This window comes from Equus quagga, chromosome 13, assembly GCF_021613505.1.
Source record: "Equus quagga isolate Etosha38 chromosome 13, UCLA_HA_Equagga_1.0, whole genome shotgun sequence".
In the NCBI taxonomy this organism is placed as follows: Eukaryota; Metazoa; Chordata; class Mammalia; order Perissodactyla; family Equidae; genus Equus; species Equus quagga.
This window is the reverse complement of record NC_060279.1, coordinates 18,060,817-18,074,436: the sequence shown is the minus strand read 5'-3', so window position 1 is coordinate 18,074,436 and position 13,620 is coordinate 18,060,817. Positions and strand designations below refer to the sequence as shown.

Sequence of the window (13,620 nt, the reverse complement as noted above, 5' to 3'; positions counted from 1 at the left end):
AATAGGGGAGAGAGCAACAGTGCAATCTGAACACTAAATTGTTATTGTTCCAAAGGTTACAGCAAAAAATATGAAGAAAAACAATATAGAATGTGGCCAGTTAGTAATTTTAGTCAGGTACCTAGGAAGGAACACTTCGAGGTTTTTAACATCACTAAGATAGTTTTTAATATGCTGGAGCAGAAACTACCTAAAGGGGTTCTTGCTGAACAGTAAGAACTAATGTCCTGTCTGCACACATTCTCCCTCATGTCTTGGGATAGCTTAGGACTTTGGAATGTGGTTGAAAAATAACCAGAAGGAATGGCAAATTGCTGTAACTTCATCCTGCCACAACCTTATCCCTCAAAATCCAGATAATAAGCACATCCTTAAAGTCACCCCAAAAGTCAACAGTCTTGGCTTTGGCACATATGAGAATGAGTGTGATTTCTGCAGCACTCCCGCCTCAAAACTCATTAATGATTACGCGTAAAATGCCCCCCGCCTGGAACAGAGGCTTTCAAATATGTTTCTCTAGTTACATGATATGAGCTTTGAAGGTGAGGACCCGCACCATTTAAACAGCAACTAATCACCCCAGGTAGAGAAAGCAGAGCACTTGGGAACTTACTTTGGGACCGCAGCCCAAGTCTTTTTTAACCTATAGATGGAATTGGACTGGAGTGCCGAAACGATGGCCCTTAAGGAGGAAAAATTCTTCAGGATTCTACATTCCTGTATGGAGAGTGATTAAAACATAAAAGGCATTTAATATCAATAATACAGTGAGTTGGTGGTTTCCTGTTTTAGAGGTATCGCAGCTGCTATGAATTCTTACCACTAAATAGGCAGCTGTACAAATACTGAACATCAAAAAGTGGCTCCTTACTCCCACCCTAGTCACCAAAACGCTTTATAGATTTTGGCACTGAAGGCTTGTTTTTCTCCCTTTAATATATTTTTTGCGTTGTTGTTACAGTTTTATAGTTTCCAGCTTTCCTAGTAAAAATACGAATGGAGGTGAGTCTGCACAGCTATGCTAGAGAAAGCAAACTTTCTTCTGCTGAAAGCACACAGACGCCCTAAAAATACACATGAAAGATCACTGTATCCTTCAGACCACAGAGTGAACCGGGCAGCAGCCACTTTGAGGTCAGATAGCATCGAACATCTCATGACCAACTCTTGTCTAAAGAGGGGAATATAACTTGGCAATAAAAATTCACCACAAGGTGAACTTGGGCTTTCATGCTCTTAGCCAAGAGGAAATATTTTTATACACATTCATTTGGTTTCAAATTGGCTTGTGGCACAATCATAAACATTCAGAAACACCTTGGTACCTCAATGTTTCCAAAATAACTTGCGCTTTTAAAATAAAATTCATTTTGGCACCATTTTAAAACAAAATAGAAAGAGAACAGGAAACATTCTCGGTGTCATTTTCTTGGTAAGGAGAAAGGCTCTCTGATCTCGAAACTTAGGCTACCATACGGAGTCTACAACATCAGCAGCCAGTGACCTTGGAGTCAAAGTCCTGCTGAATGAATGGCAGGGACAGCAAAGCAGTCAGGGAGAGGGTCCCCTTCTTGGCAACATAGGGAGAGTGGACGAGGCCTTATGTCAAAGGAGAGGCTTCATATGTAGGCGTTGGCAGTATAATACATCCAGTGTTCACAAATGAGGACACCGTGTGAACACGGGTTTGGCTTTGTAGAGAGCATCTGGGATCAGAGATCCCAGAGTGGTTGGGCATTAATGCACATTGCTTAAAAGATCATGTCACGAAGCAGCGCTAATTCTGAATATGAAGGAAAAACTGCATTATCTAACTTAGCCTGCCAAAATCTGGCTACTTAAAACTATGCCAAACAAACAAACCCCCAAATGTTTTCTTAGAGCATACGTCAAAGTATTTTACAAAAGTCATGCCCGTTATCTTTGCACGTCTCAACGCCCTCTCCTTATTTAAAAAGAAAGAGAGAGCGAGCGAGCAAAAGAGCTCTGAATTATAGTCAGCCTGGAAACCCAAGCCCATGAGAGCATGGTTCAACAAAGGTTCAGAATCCCAAAGTTATGTTCTAAAAATCAGGAAACTTGCAATAAATAAAGGAACTCAGGCACAGATATTTCATGCAAATTGTAATAAACATATGGAACACATTATTCAGAAAGAGGCTTAAGCTAAGGGTTTAAAGGAGTACAAAAGGCATCTGGCTCCATTTCTAGGAAAGGAGGTATCTTCCAGGAGATGTGATACAGAAGTAAGAACATAGCAGTAAGGCTGTCCAAGAAAATACAGTCATATTAGGTCAGAAATATTTTCTGCATGCAAAACTATTATTATTTTTCAAACATCCTCTCAATAGACACTGACTGTGATTAATGCAGGAAAAAATAAAATAAATCTTGGCAGGAAACCACCTATGAATTTTATTATTTTACTAGTTACTCTATACAATTTTAAGTGACACAACATGCTCCGTAATAGGAAACTACATCACCAAGAGTAAGGACTCTTGGTATTTAAGCATGTGCTATGGGATTTGGAATATACCTCAAATTATTCAGCTTGTATTTCTTATTATCGCATAAACGCACAATTTATATTTAATTTAGACAAAAAGTCATTGTTTGAGGCACACTGTCATACAAACACATGCTACATTCTTGCTATAGACTTTCTAAGCAGTTGAATGGATTAAAGGATATGACATTTATGGCAAAGATATTTTCTCCTCATTCTAAGAAAGAGAAATTCTACGCTTGATCACACTCTATCAGAACTTTGTAGCTCTTACTTGTTGAGAAATAAGCTCAATTCAGAATAGCAGAAATCTAAGTTGCATGAGATATTCTTTATTTCTTACTTTTTTCATACGCTAAGAAGTCTCTGGTAACACATCAGCTAAAAACTCAAAATAAGGCAAATTCTCTGGCACAATTATGACTTTTCTAATCAAAGGCAACAAAAGAGAATGTGGAAAAAAAAAGAGAGAATATGAAAGTTTAAGCATTATGCTTTATAGATAGGGGCTTAATGAAAAAGTATATATTGAGATAGAAAGAAAAAGTATGTTTTGGTTGAAGGTTGACCCATACAGCCCAGAAGATGGACTAATAAGATATTTAAATAATAATTATTTTTCAAAAATCATTGTTAATTACGTAGTTTCTGCTGATTTAATGTCCTCTGCCTAGAAAAAAAAATCTTCCCCAATCTTCAAATATCTAAAATTTTATCTATTATTCAAAGCTAAATTCAAATGTCATCCTAACCGTGAAGCTCTCCCTGGCCCTCCCAGTCAGAAGGGATTCCTCCCTCCTCCATTTCTGCAGCACTGCTCTCCATGGCCCTGCTCCTCTTCTGCCCAGGCCGAGATAATTCCAGTATATCTTAGTCTCTTTATTTGACTACAGGCTCTTGTGGACCAAATTAATTGTGTTTACACTATCTATGTCCACAAAGTACATAAAATTGTAGCTTATGCACCTTTAGGAGCTCCTAAAATATTTGGTGACCAACTAACTGAATATTGTCCACTTTTTCTCAATCATGAAATAAGACGCTGATAAGTGAAGGTCATATGGCATGTAAGCAGCTGATTCAAGAGACTAGACTGACACTCAGCAGAATGTCATTCAGGGCTAGGAACAGACTCTGCCCCTCCAACTTCAGATATAAGGCCCTCAGAAAAGCCCCAGTAACGTGCAATCAGTCTATCTCAGCCCTTTAGAAAAGAGATTCAGGATTCTGAGAAGGTACCGGCTCTTCAAATCTGCAGAAGATATAAAGCTTCCAGGTCCTAGAAGGGCACGTGGGCAACCATTCTGGGTTGAAGAGCAGTCTGTTTAACACTTAGACCATCAGTTTATATTTACTGAACACTGGGCAGAATCGACACTCAGTCTGTGACTACAAAGGAAAAAGCAGATGGAAGGTCTCACCCTGGAGAAGAGGCAGTGTGGGGGCCCACGAGCAGAAAGAAGTAAGCAAGGGACCAATTTTTTTTAAAGAGGAAAAATAAATAAGCTTCCAAGTTAAGAAAGGCAACTTTTCCTCTTATTCTGGAAGAACAACAATAACAACGACAAAAACTCAGTGAGCCCTCACGCATGGTCTTTTGATTGGCTTTCAACCAAATGGATAAGCCAGTTAAACAGAGTGATGAAGTCATCTCCAATATCTACTAAACACTAAGAATACTGTAAAAAAGACAATTACATGGGCAATGTTAATCCACTTCTCGATGATTTTGGCTCTCTGTTGAGTTTTGAGTTCTTTGCCGCCCAGGATGGTGCTGACAACACATTTGGTGAGGGCATTAAACTGAGAGATGGTAGCACGGATCGTAGGGGCCAAGTGTTTGTTTTCCTTCTTATCCCTTCGAGACCAAATGCAGCCCAGGCAGTGGTGAGGCACTACTTTCTTGAATAGTTGCTAGAACAAAAGATGAATTGACTTTAAGGACAGCACAAGACATTTCATAAGGCAAAGCACATCACCCGGACCACCTGTAAATCAGCAGTTCGTGAATGGACCCATAATCCTTTTCTACTTGATGTGCCTCATAGTGTGCATTTCAATAGACAAAAGTGAATAATTAATATATTAATTGATCAGAAACTCCTACATGTTCTTTCTAAATGTGCTCAACTGAACAAATGGAACATAATGACCAAAAGAAAAATTACGTGACCAAAAACATTTTGACTTTTCTGTCTTTGAAGGAAAGTCAGGTAAAAATCTATACTACTAATCAAAAAGAAGTGGTTAAGATTATCTTGACCTCAAAATCATAACCATGGCACATTCTGGGCACTCATGATCATGAATTGTGGATAATGCATATGGATGCTCCATGACCACGGGAAAAGTGAATCAGAAGTACAGTACCTGTGACATTCATCCATGTCACTATTTCAGGTTATTTAAAATTAAGACAGTTAAGAAGCATATAAAAGGAAAAACGATTCAACGTCACACAGTAAAAGGAAGAAAGGAGAATTTAGAGCCGCATTTCCAGGTCTTTGCCTAAAAAAGAAAGATGGGATGAAGTTTCCCATGTTTCTCTTATGCTGTCAGTTGTGGAACAACACCACCAACAAATTTGTTGAACAAATCCTATCTCATTTGTACAACAACTCAATACAAGATGTGTAAGGGTTTGTGTAAAAGAGAGAACAACAGGATTTGCTTTACACAGACTGTCTGATTGACTTCTGACAGTTTATTTGAATGTTCACTAGATGGAAACTCTCTGCCACTTTCTATGCTGCTTTTTCTGAAGTGGTAAGCGCTGAAGAGCTAAAACCATTGCGACAATTTATAACAGTCCTCTCTTCTTCAACTAGTATTTACCAGCTAACATTAAGCTATGAAATGTGACTGATGCAATCAAATATGTACGGTTAACAAAAATATTCAAACTTCAAAAGTACCAGAAGCACACATGGAAATGAGCTGCCAGATACAGTCACATGCGGATTCAGTGAATTTATTTTATCCTAATTTATACTTTGACCCCTTTACAATCTTCCAAATAAACAGTTCAGATCTTGAAATATTTACGAGTCTACAGGGAGAGAAATACCCACGGGACAGGGTAGATTTTTGTTTCACCAGGATTAGAATTCCTATTTCCCCTTGTGTATTGAGCGCCAAGTAAAAAGCATCTTCACCAAGGACTGCAAGAGCTTAGGCCTGAATTATTCAGATGATTGATTCAAGTCACATCTTCACTCTGCATTTACAGGAACAGCCTCTTTCAAGGATTCAAAAAGACTTAACTCACATTACCCCACTGCCCTCCCCGAGGCCACTAGGACTGTCCCTCCCCACCTTTTACGTAGAAGCACATCTGAGACACAAAGAGAAGACCTACTGCATCCATATAGGTCAGCTGCTCTGCCACCAGATCCTCTGAGAAGCACGTGAATTCTGCGGACCCTCCACCCTCCAGTTCCTCTTCCTCTTCCAGGCTGAAGGACATGGTGTTGGGAAATCCATCTGTCCACAGATGCAAAAAAATTAGTTATTTGGTACCACTGTATATGACCTTGTTTACAGAGTCAAATTGAACTCTCTTCATTTAGGAAGAAGAAGGCTAATCCTTCAGAAAACCCACAAGGAGAGAACAGCAAGCATAATAGATCTGAGTGAAATGGAGATCTTCCCAATCTCTGCTTGTTCTTAGATTCTTATTAAGTTCAGAGGCCTCATGTTGTCGCTTTGATGAACCCCTAGTTCCTAGGCCAAGGATAGGGCCTGGTTAGGCAAAGACTAGAGCAGCAAAGCTAGGTTTATATTCAGGGGGTTACCCTCATCTGAGGCTCCCTCAAACCCTCTGATCAGCTGAAGGACTAATCCAACTACTTCTTAAACCCCAACTATGGAATTCTTAATTATTGGCCATTTTTAACCAGAAGCCTGGATTGGGCATCAAGGCAGGCTAGGGTTTGGGGAGTAGAGTGGGCCATTTTGGTAGCAGAAATGCTGAAGAAGTCCTCAGAATTCTCAGACAGTCCTTGGAATTCTCAAAATGTTTGGAGTAGCATTCAGCTGCCACCTAAAGTTAAGGATGCCTGAAGCAGTAGAAGAGACTTAAATTAAATTCACCTGAGCCTTATTATAGATTAAGACCATCAATTAGCAGATTATACAGGGCACAGACTGAAGAAGGGAGAAGGCGGCTATCATCACTACCTAGGATTCTAAGTCAAAAGCTGAAGAGCTCAGTACATGGAATAGGACCTCCAGATGCCATTTTGAAAGACTGTAGAATTGGAGGAAGTTTCATTTGAACCCCCACCTCCCTTTCCCCGGAACCTTTTCCTAATTCCTGGGTTGTTTCCCAACCTCATGCCCCCTCACACGCCTTGCTCTCCTGCCTGTTAAACCTCTTCTCAAGAAAAAGACCTAGTTGCATTCAGTCATATCTGAGCAGAAATTTAAGTCAGTGTGTTACTACTCCCCCAGAATGTTTCCATTTTAAGTCTTTTCTCTCTTTCTTTGTAGAATAAGAGGCTTTTAGGCATTTGGGATTCGTAGGATGGCCTTTTCTTAGTTTTCTAGGGAGAAGGGGGTTCTGAGAGTGGACCCTATCTCACTTCCCCTGTCGGAGCACCACGTGGGTACAGGCCAACTCCGGAGATGCGTATGTGATTGAAGGATGGCCCCCTCACCCTGGAGTTGAAGGTACTGATGCAAACGGGGTTGAGTTACGACTGGGGAAGGTAGGAGGGGGTCACTGCCTGCCTCCAGAGTCTGGGACACAAACAGGCATGAGTTAAAGAAATCTAAAACCCTACAACTTCACCACCTTTCCCCCACAAAACTCTGTAGTCTCTCATTCAGTGGAGGAATACGAAATCTGAAATCCCAAACATAGGTTCAGAATGGGCCTTTCATCCCTCTTGCTAGCTACTAAATAAATCTGTCCCAATAACTCTGCAATGCAGAGGCTGACCCACTTCAGCCAGAAAGTGTACATGGTAAGGCTTGATCTCCTCATTGGTTTAGCAAACACTCAGAGCAGCCTGATGTGCGCTTAGATGCTGCTAGGCATGAGGATTATGTGGTCCTTTCTCTCTGGGGCCTATCCCTGCCTTCACAGTTTCTGCCTTTGACTCTCTTCCAGAGGTAAGTAAGTAAAACCTTGAAGCAAAACTTTACTTTTGAAAAACACGTAGGAGAGCTCGTTGCTTTTGCCGGCACAAAATGGAGTGAAACAGGCTCATGAGAACCAAGCTCCTAAAACTCCTTTTCAGTAACGACTCTTGTACTTAATAAACAGAGAGTTTAGAGCTTTCTTGATTAAAATTTTCCAAACTTAGAAAAAATTCCTTCTTGGGTACTGCCTTAAAAGCCTTTCCAAAGTCAGGCAATCTCCTGCTCCCTGCCTCGGCCTGCCAAATGAGCTCTGCCTTCCAGGCCCCGGGTTGGAAACAATGAACGACTGGTCCCACCGGTTCCCCAATTAGGCCTGGAGCCAGGGGCAGCCCCAATGGGGAGAGCTGGGCTCTAACGCAGCATTTTCCACTCCAGCACAAAGACAGGAGGGGAGGCCCTGAAGGGAGTTGAGGTCCAGCAGCTGGAGGAGTGCCCCTGGTATTCGAGCATTCCCGGCAGATGAAGTCATCTGAGATAGAGAGCACTTGGCAGTCGCTTCTCATGATGCAACTGTATTTTCCCCTCTCCGGTCCCCCATACATAAAAAATGCAACAGGTACTGTTGGGGAATTTAAGGATATTTTCTTTGGCGCTGATGCAGCTTCCCTTATCGGTGTTGAGGAACCATTTCCCTTCCCTCACTGAGGAAATCAGGCGTCACTTCAGGGAAACGCCTGTCAGAAGCTCCAAGTGGGTCAGCCGCCATGGCAACCATCACCCAGCCGCCAGCGAGGGGATAAGATGTCATGCTGAAAAAGCCTGTCCTAACCTCTTTCTGACTTTCTTCAAAGCCTGATAGTTGCAAGCAGCCCTCGACCTGCAGTGGTGGCCCTTGCTTTGTCCTTGAAAAAAGGCAGTCAGTTCCTCAAATAGGAAAAAACAGCCACAGAAACTCCCTTTGATGAAGCCATCAGAGATGCTAAATGACAGTAATCTGCCCTGGCAGCGGACAGATTACAGTGACGGTCTCTAGCTGAAGGAGAAACACCTTTTCCGAGCTTTGGGGGGGGGCAGCAGCAGAACTGAATTTAATTCTTTGACTGCTGAATGGGGGTGGTTGTTCGTAACGGGTTCCCATTTGATAGAAGGAGAAGCCATTAGGCCGAAAATAAAAAGTAAATTCAAGTTCAGCATGGTACATGTTGACAAGGGAAGGTAAAAGATCATCCTCTTTATGGTATTAAAAGAAAGCCTAGGAAATTATTTCACCTCACTAAGCCACAGTTTGCTCACCTATAAAATGAGGGAGCCAGACTAGGTGGTCTTGAAATTCCCCCTCTTTGCTCCAAAACTCTAAGGCTCTATAATCAGCACTTCAATAACCTTTAGAACTTTACACCCACCACCAATTGCCAGCAGCTTGTCTTTCTGAGGGAAACCAAGGTCATTCATCAAGTACAGGGAGAACATGTCCTCAACATGGAGGTCGCAGAATCAGAATCTAGCTTTTTCCCTGGAACCAAGCAAGTACTCACTGTCGGTTTCCACCTCTTGCTTGTGAAACTGCTCAAGAAGATTTTGTGCTCTTCTCTCTGGATCGGAGCCTGGCATCATCCGTTTGAGATAATCCAGCAGTTTCTGTAAGCAAGGGAAGTGAGGGGGCTCTCGGAAGTCCTCTGCGCACTGGTCAAGCCAGGCCCTCAGGATCGAGGCGATGGCACTGAGAAACAGAAATGGAGGGTCACTGCACCCGACCAGCTGTGGGGACTCCAAACAAGCCCGGGACACGGGGACCTAGGCCAGGCACACCCCAGGAAAACGCAGGCAGGTACTCCACAGAGAGTTCACCTAAAAGTTCCCAGCAATGTTGATGAAATTAAAGCACTTGAAAACAAGCTGATACATTTTATTATTTAAAATAACAAAATGGTGGTTGGAGAGCAAGGGGAAAGATTGATAAGTTTACCAAAAAAAAAAAAAAAACAGACCATAAACTGGAAAAACCCACACAAGGCAGGAAAAAACACGCAGAAGATTTAGTGAGGCTTGAAGCAACTTCAAAGCAATCTGTGCACAACAAGATTATGTGCTTCCAATCCTGGATTCGCTCAAATCAGAGACCACAAAACCTACTGTCCTAACGTTTTAGGAAATGACTGACTGACAGTAGACCAGCAATCCACCTGATGAAAGAAGTGCCTAGGTTTGGAAAAGATAAATGCATAAATCTAATTTTACAAAGATAGTCAGGGTTTCAGCATAAGAACCAAAAATGTCCTCAGAAAATTATCCTTTTTCTTCTCAAATTACAAGAAGAGACTATGTTTCAAGTGGGAGAGAGAGAATGAGTAAGGAAGTTAGGTCTTTGAAAGGTAAAGGAGAAAAACATGACACACAAAGCCATTGTGAAGGTGACTTCCTCTGATGGCGCAGCAGAGTCCATCTTGGGTGAAACAAGGTCCAATGCACAAAAAGAGACAGGGTCATTGTGTGTGCACAGCTCCCCCCAGACATGTCACTAATAACACGAGCATGCTGTCTCTAGTTTAGGGGCAGCCCCTCACTCAACGGAAGAGAAAAACAACTGACTGACAAAAAAGATACAAGATTTTGAGTGCTATTAATTCTATGCTTCATATTCAAAGAAGACGTGCTGAACTGTGTACCATGGGGAACATGGTACTTTGCCTCATTAATGACTAGCTGCCCTCACGGCCAAGGTATATAAATACATTGATGATGGCTGGAGAAGATGATAGGGGCTGTAAATTAATCAATGCAGGTTTTATTGACAGCAATGTGACACTTCGTTTTAACTACAGACCTAACTAAAGTTTTTCAGCTGAAAAAATTTTTTTAGCAAAATTTAAAATGATCATCTAATTATACTTCAAACATATTATTTACTTAGTTAACCAACTGAAAAGAGACTAAAAGGTATTATTATCCATCTATGTGAAACTGCAGTCTGGGTTTTCACAGGTGTGTCTAAATTTCCTACGTCCCAATTTCATACCAGGGAGCTGGACTATGACCAAAGCATAAATACAACTAAAGCCAATTTACTGCTTAACTTTTGGAATTGAAGTACAAGCAGAAAGAAAATAAATTCATTCACTGTTTTCACTGCTGTGCATATCATTGTTTCACTAATGTGGACATGAAGGCATTTGGAACTATAACATTCACATACCTACATCAGAAATAGATGACATAAAACCATCAAATGAAAATTGGAACTTAAAACCGTAGAAATAATTCAATATTCTCTAAATCTTCAGTCCAGATTAAAAAGATAAACAAAAGTTTCATTCCCTTCCAGAAAGCTAGGAGAAATTAATCTGGGCTCTGGGATTAAGTGAAAACATGAGTAAGATGAAATTAATGGACTTTTACTACTTGGTTCACTTGTTACATCGTCTGTTATGTATGAATGTTTGTGTCCTCCCCAAATTCATATATTGAAACTCTAACCCCCATCTCCAAAATTGATGGCATTCTATTTTTTGAGAGCCCAGATAGAGCATTCATTATTTCTCCTTTCTTCACCAAAACCAAATATCATGAAGAAGAACATGACGGAGAGGCATTCTAATATTTCATTTTTATAAGGAATATGACTTTTTCTTTGAATAATTTCCCTTCTTTCCTGACAAGCATTAAGCCCAGAACTGTGGTAGGCACGGAAGTCAGGTGGCGGCCTAGAACACAGGAAAATCTGACATTTGCTTACATCAGGTTGACTCTTACAGAACAGTTTTGCACATCTCAAAAGGAGGGTGGACTAACTTAACTAGTACTGCTACTCAGTTAATATGTCTTAATAGTCCAGTGAGAGAATACTCTGCTGATGACCTTGATGGAGAAACAGATACAGACGATAATTCACATCACACAATAAAAATCGAAGAGAGCATCACCTAACAACAAGACCAGCGACCCAATGACCCTGATGACCCCTCAGGGTTTCATCACTGAGAACCCAGGCAGAAATTCAAAATGACAGGGGAAAGGCATATATTAAAAGACATTAATATATCATTTACTCCTTTACTCCCCATAATTGTTAGTTTTAAAATTACAAAACTGATGATTTACTGCAAAAAAGTAAATATTACAAATGCTTATACACTAAAACAGCAAAACATTTACTCCCCCTTCACTCTAATCCTATTCTCATGAATTTCTGCTAACAGTTTGGAGTATAGCCTCTAGACTCCTCTATGGATATGTATCCACGTATATACGGATAGATACAATATGTATATAGAAACCAACACAGATTTCTTTTCCCACTGAATAGTATGTTACAGACACCTCTCCAATCACTACCTCTAGATCTTACTTTCTCAGGATTACATGAGAATCTTGTAATTGCATGCATACACCATAATTAACGTAAGTATTCTTTTACTAGTGCGCAGGTATTTCAGCTATTTTCAGGTTCTCACAATTATGGTTACAAAATGTGTATCCTTGTTTGCATCTCCGCGTACTTGTGTATTTCTTTTTTTTTTTTTAAGATTTTATTTTTTCCTTTTTCTCCCCAAAGCCCCCCAGTACGTAGTTGTATATTCTTTGTTGTGGGTTCCTCTAGTTGTGGCATGTGGGATGCTGCCTCAGCGTGGTCTGACGAGCAGTGCCATGTCCGCGCCCAGGATTCGAACCGACGAAACACTGGGCCGCCTGCAGCGGAGCGCGCGAACTTAACCACTCGGCCACGGGGCCAGCCCCGCGTACTTGTGTATTTCTAAAGGGCCATTACATAGAACTTACTTCCATGGAGAGCTGTAGCTCAGAAGGCTTGGGGGAGTTCTGAAGGGGGACCTTAGCCCAGACTGGACTTGCCTCTAGGTGCACATTTTGTCCTCCTCAGTCTGATGTTTTTAACCAGCTCTGGTAATCTACCCATTTGACCCTCTGTCACAGTGCCTTTCACACAGCTTAGCCTAAGATGGCTTTGAAATTTCCCTACAAACCCAGACACTGAATTAGCTGGAAAAAGCATTTCACTCGAAAGAGGAATGAAGGCGGAGGAGGAAGAAGAAAGAGAAGAAAAGGAAGGCATATTCAAACAGCACAATCCAGCACAGAGTAGGCCCCTGCCTCCTATCAACAGAGCGTTTATCAGCACGCCAGGCAGGGAGGCTTTCCGGAAAGGCCTGGACACATACCCACAGCTCGCAGTAGCTTTATGTTTGCCAGTCCTGGGAAGAAACTTGCCATGCTTGATAGACTAAGAAGCAGATAAAACGTGAAACTCTTAAGATTTCAAAAAGGAAAGCAACATCACAAAATCATGACAGAGACAACAGGATTACTGGCCAATGGTTTTTCCATCTTACCCTTCCTGGCTCGACTCCTAAGATCTAACTTACATACTAACCAGAAGCGGTTAGTTGGGAAGATGTAAAGAATCGTAATACGAAGGAAAATCCTGGTTTAAAGTCACAAACTTACAGGAAAGGTGTGACTGTTAAACTAGAGAAGCTACTTGGCTCTGCACACAGAACAAGAAAGGAGACTGGAGAAGAAAAACCTAATTCTCACCCTTGCTGTGCCACCTGTGAACGAAGGGCGTTGGAGAGGTCGCCTAACTCCACTGACCCCTCTCTGGAGAAGAGACATAATAATACCTGCCTTCATCTACATGACACTGATCAGTTGTGATTCCAAATGACATAATGTCAATAAGGACATTTCAAGATACCTGGAGAGAAACCTTACTTGCCGTAAGTCACAAAGGGAAGAGACTGAAAAAGGGGAAACGGCTCAGCGAAAACCAATTAGCACTCAGGAAAATCAACTCAAAGGATGTGCCCCTTATAACAGAAAGAATGACATAGAATACAAGCCACAGGACATGTGGCTCCAGGCCTGCTGGAAGCCTGCTAGAGGGAGACAATCACTGTGAACAAATATTAGAGACACACACAAACACCCCCCCTCAGGACAGATCAATTCAGGGACATCAAATTGTAACATAAACCACAAGGCACGCTTCTTGAATGACTTGTGAAGACTGA

The 13,620-nt window shown here is 41.4% G+C and overlaps 1 protein-coding gene across 1 annotated transcript in view; it reads right to left on the bottom strand.

Moving 5' to 3' along the window:
* RGL1 (ral guanine nucleotide dissociation stimulator like 1) overlaps positions 1 to 13,620 on the bottom strand; it is a 117,901-nt gene that overhangs the window by 36,353 nt on the left and 67,928 nt on the right. The window contains exons 5-8 of the mRNA XM_046682269.1: positions 9,130 to 9,314; positions 5,868 to 5,992; positions 4,208 to 4,423; positions 614 to 717 (exon numbers count right to left, since the gene is read on the bottom strand). Coding sequence (XP_046538225.1) covers positions 614 to 717; positions 4,208 to 4,423; positions 5,868 to 5,992; positions 9,130 to 9,314 — 630 coding nt within the window. The remainder of the gene's footprint in view (positions 1 to 613; positions 718 to 4,207; positions 4,424 to 5,867; positions 5,993 to 9,129; positions 9,315 to 13,620) is intronic.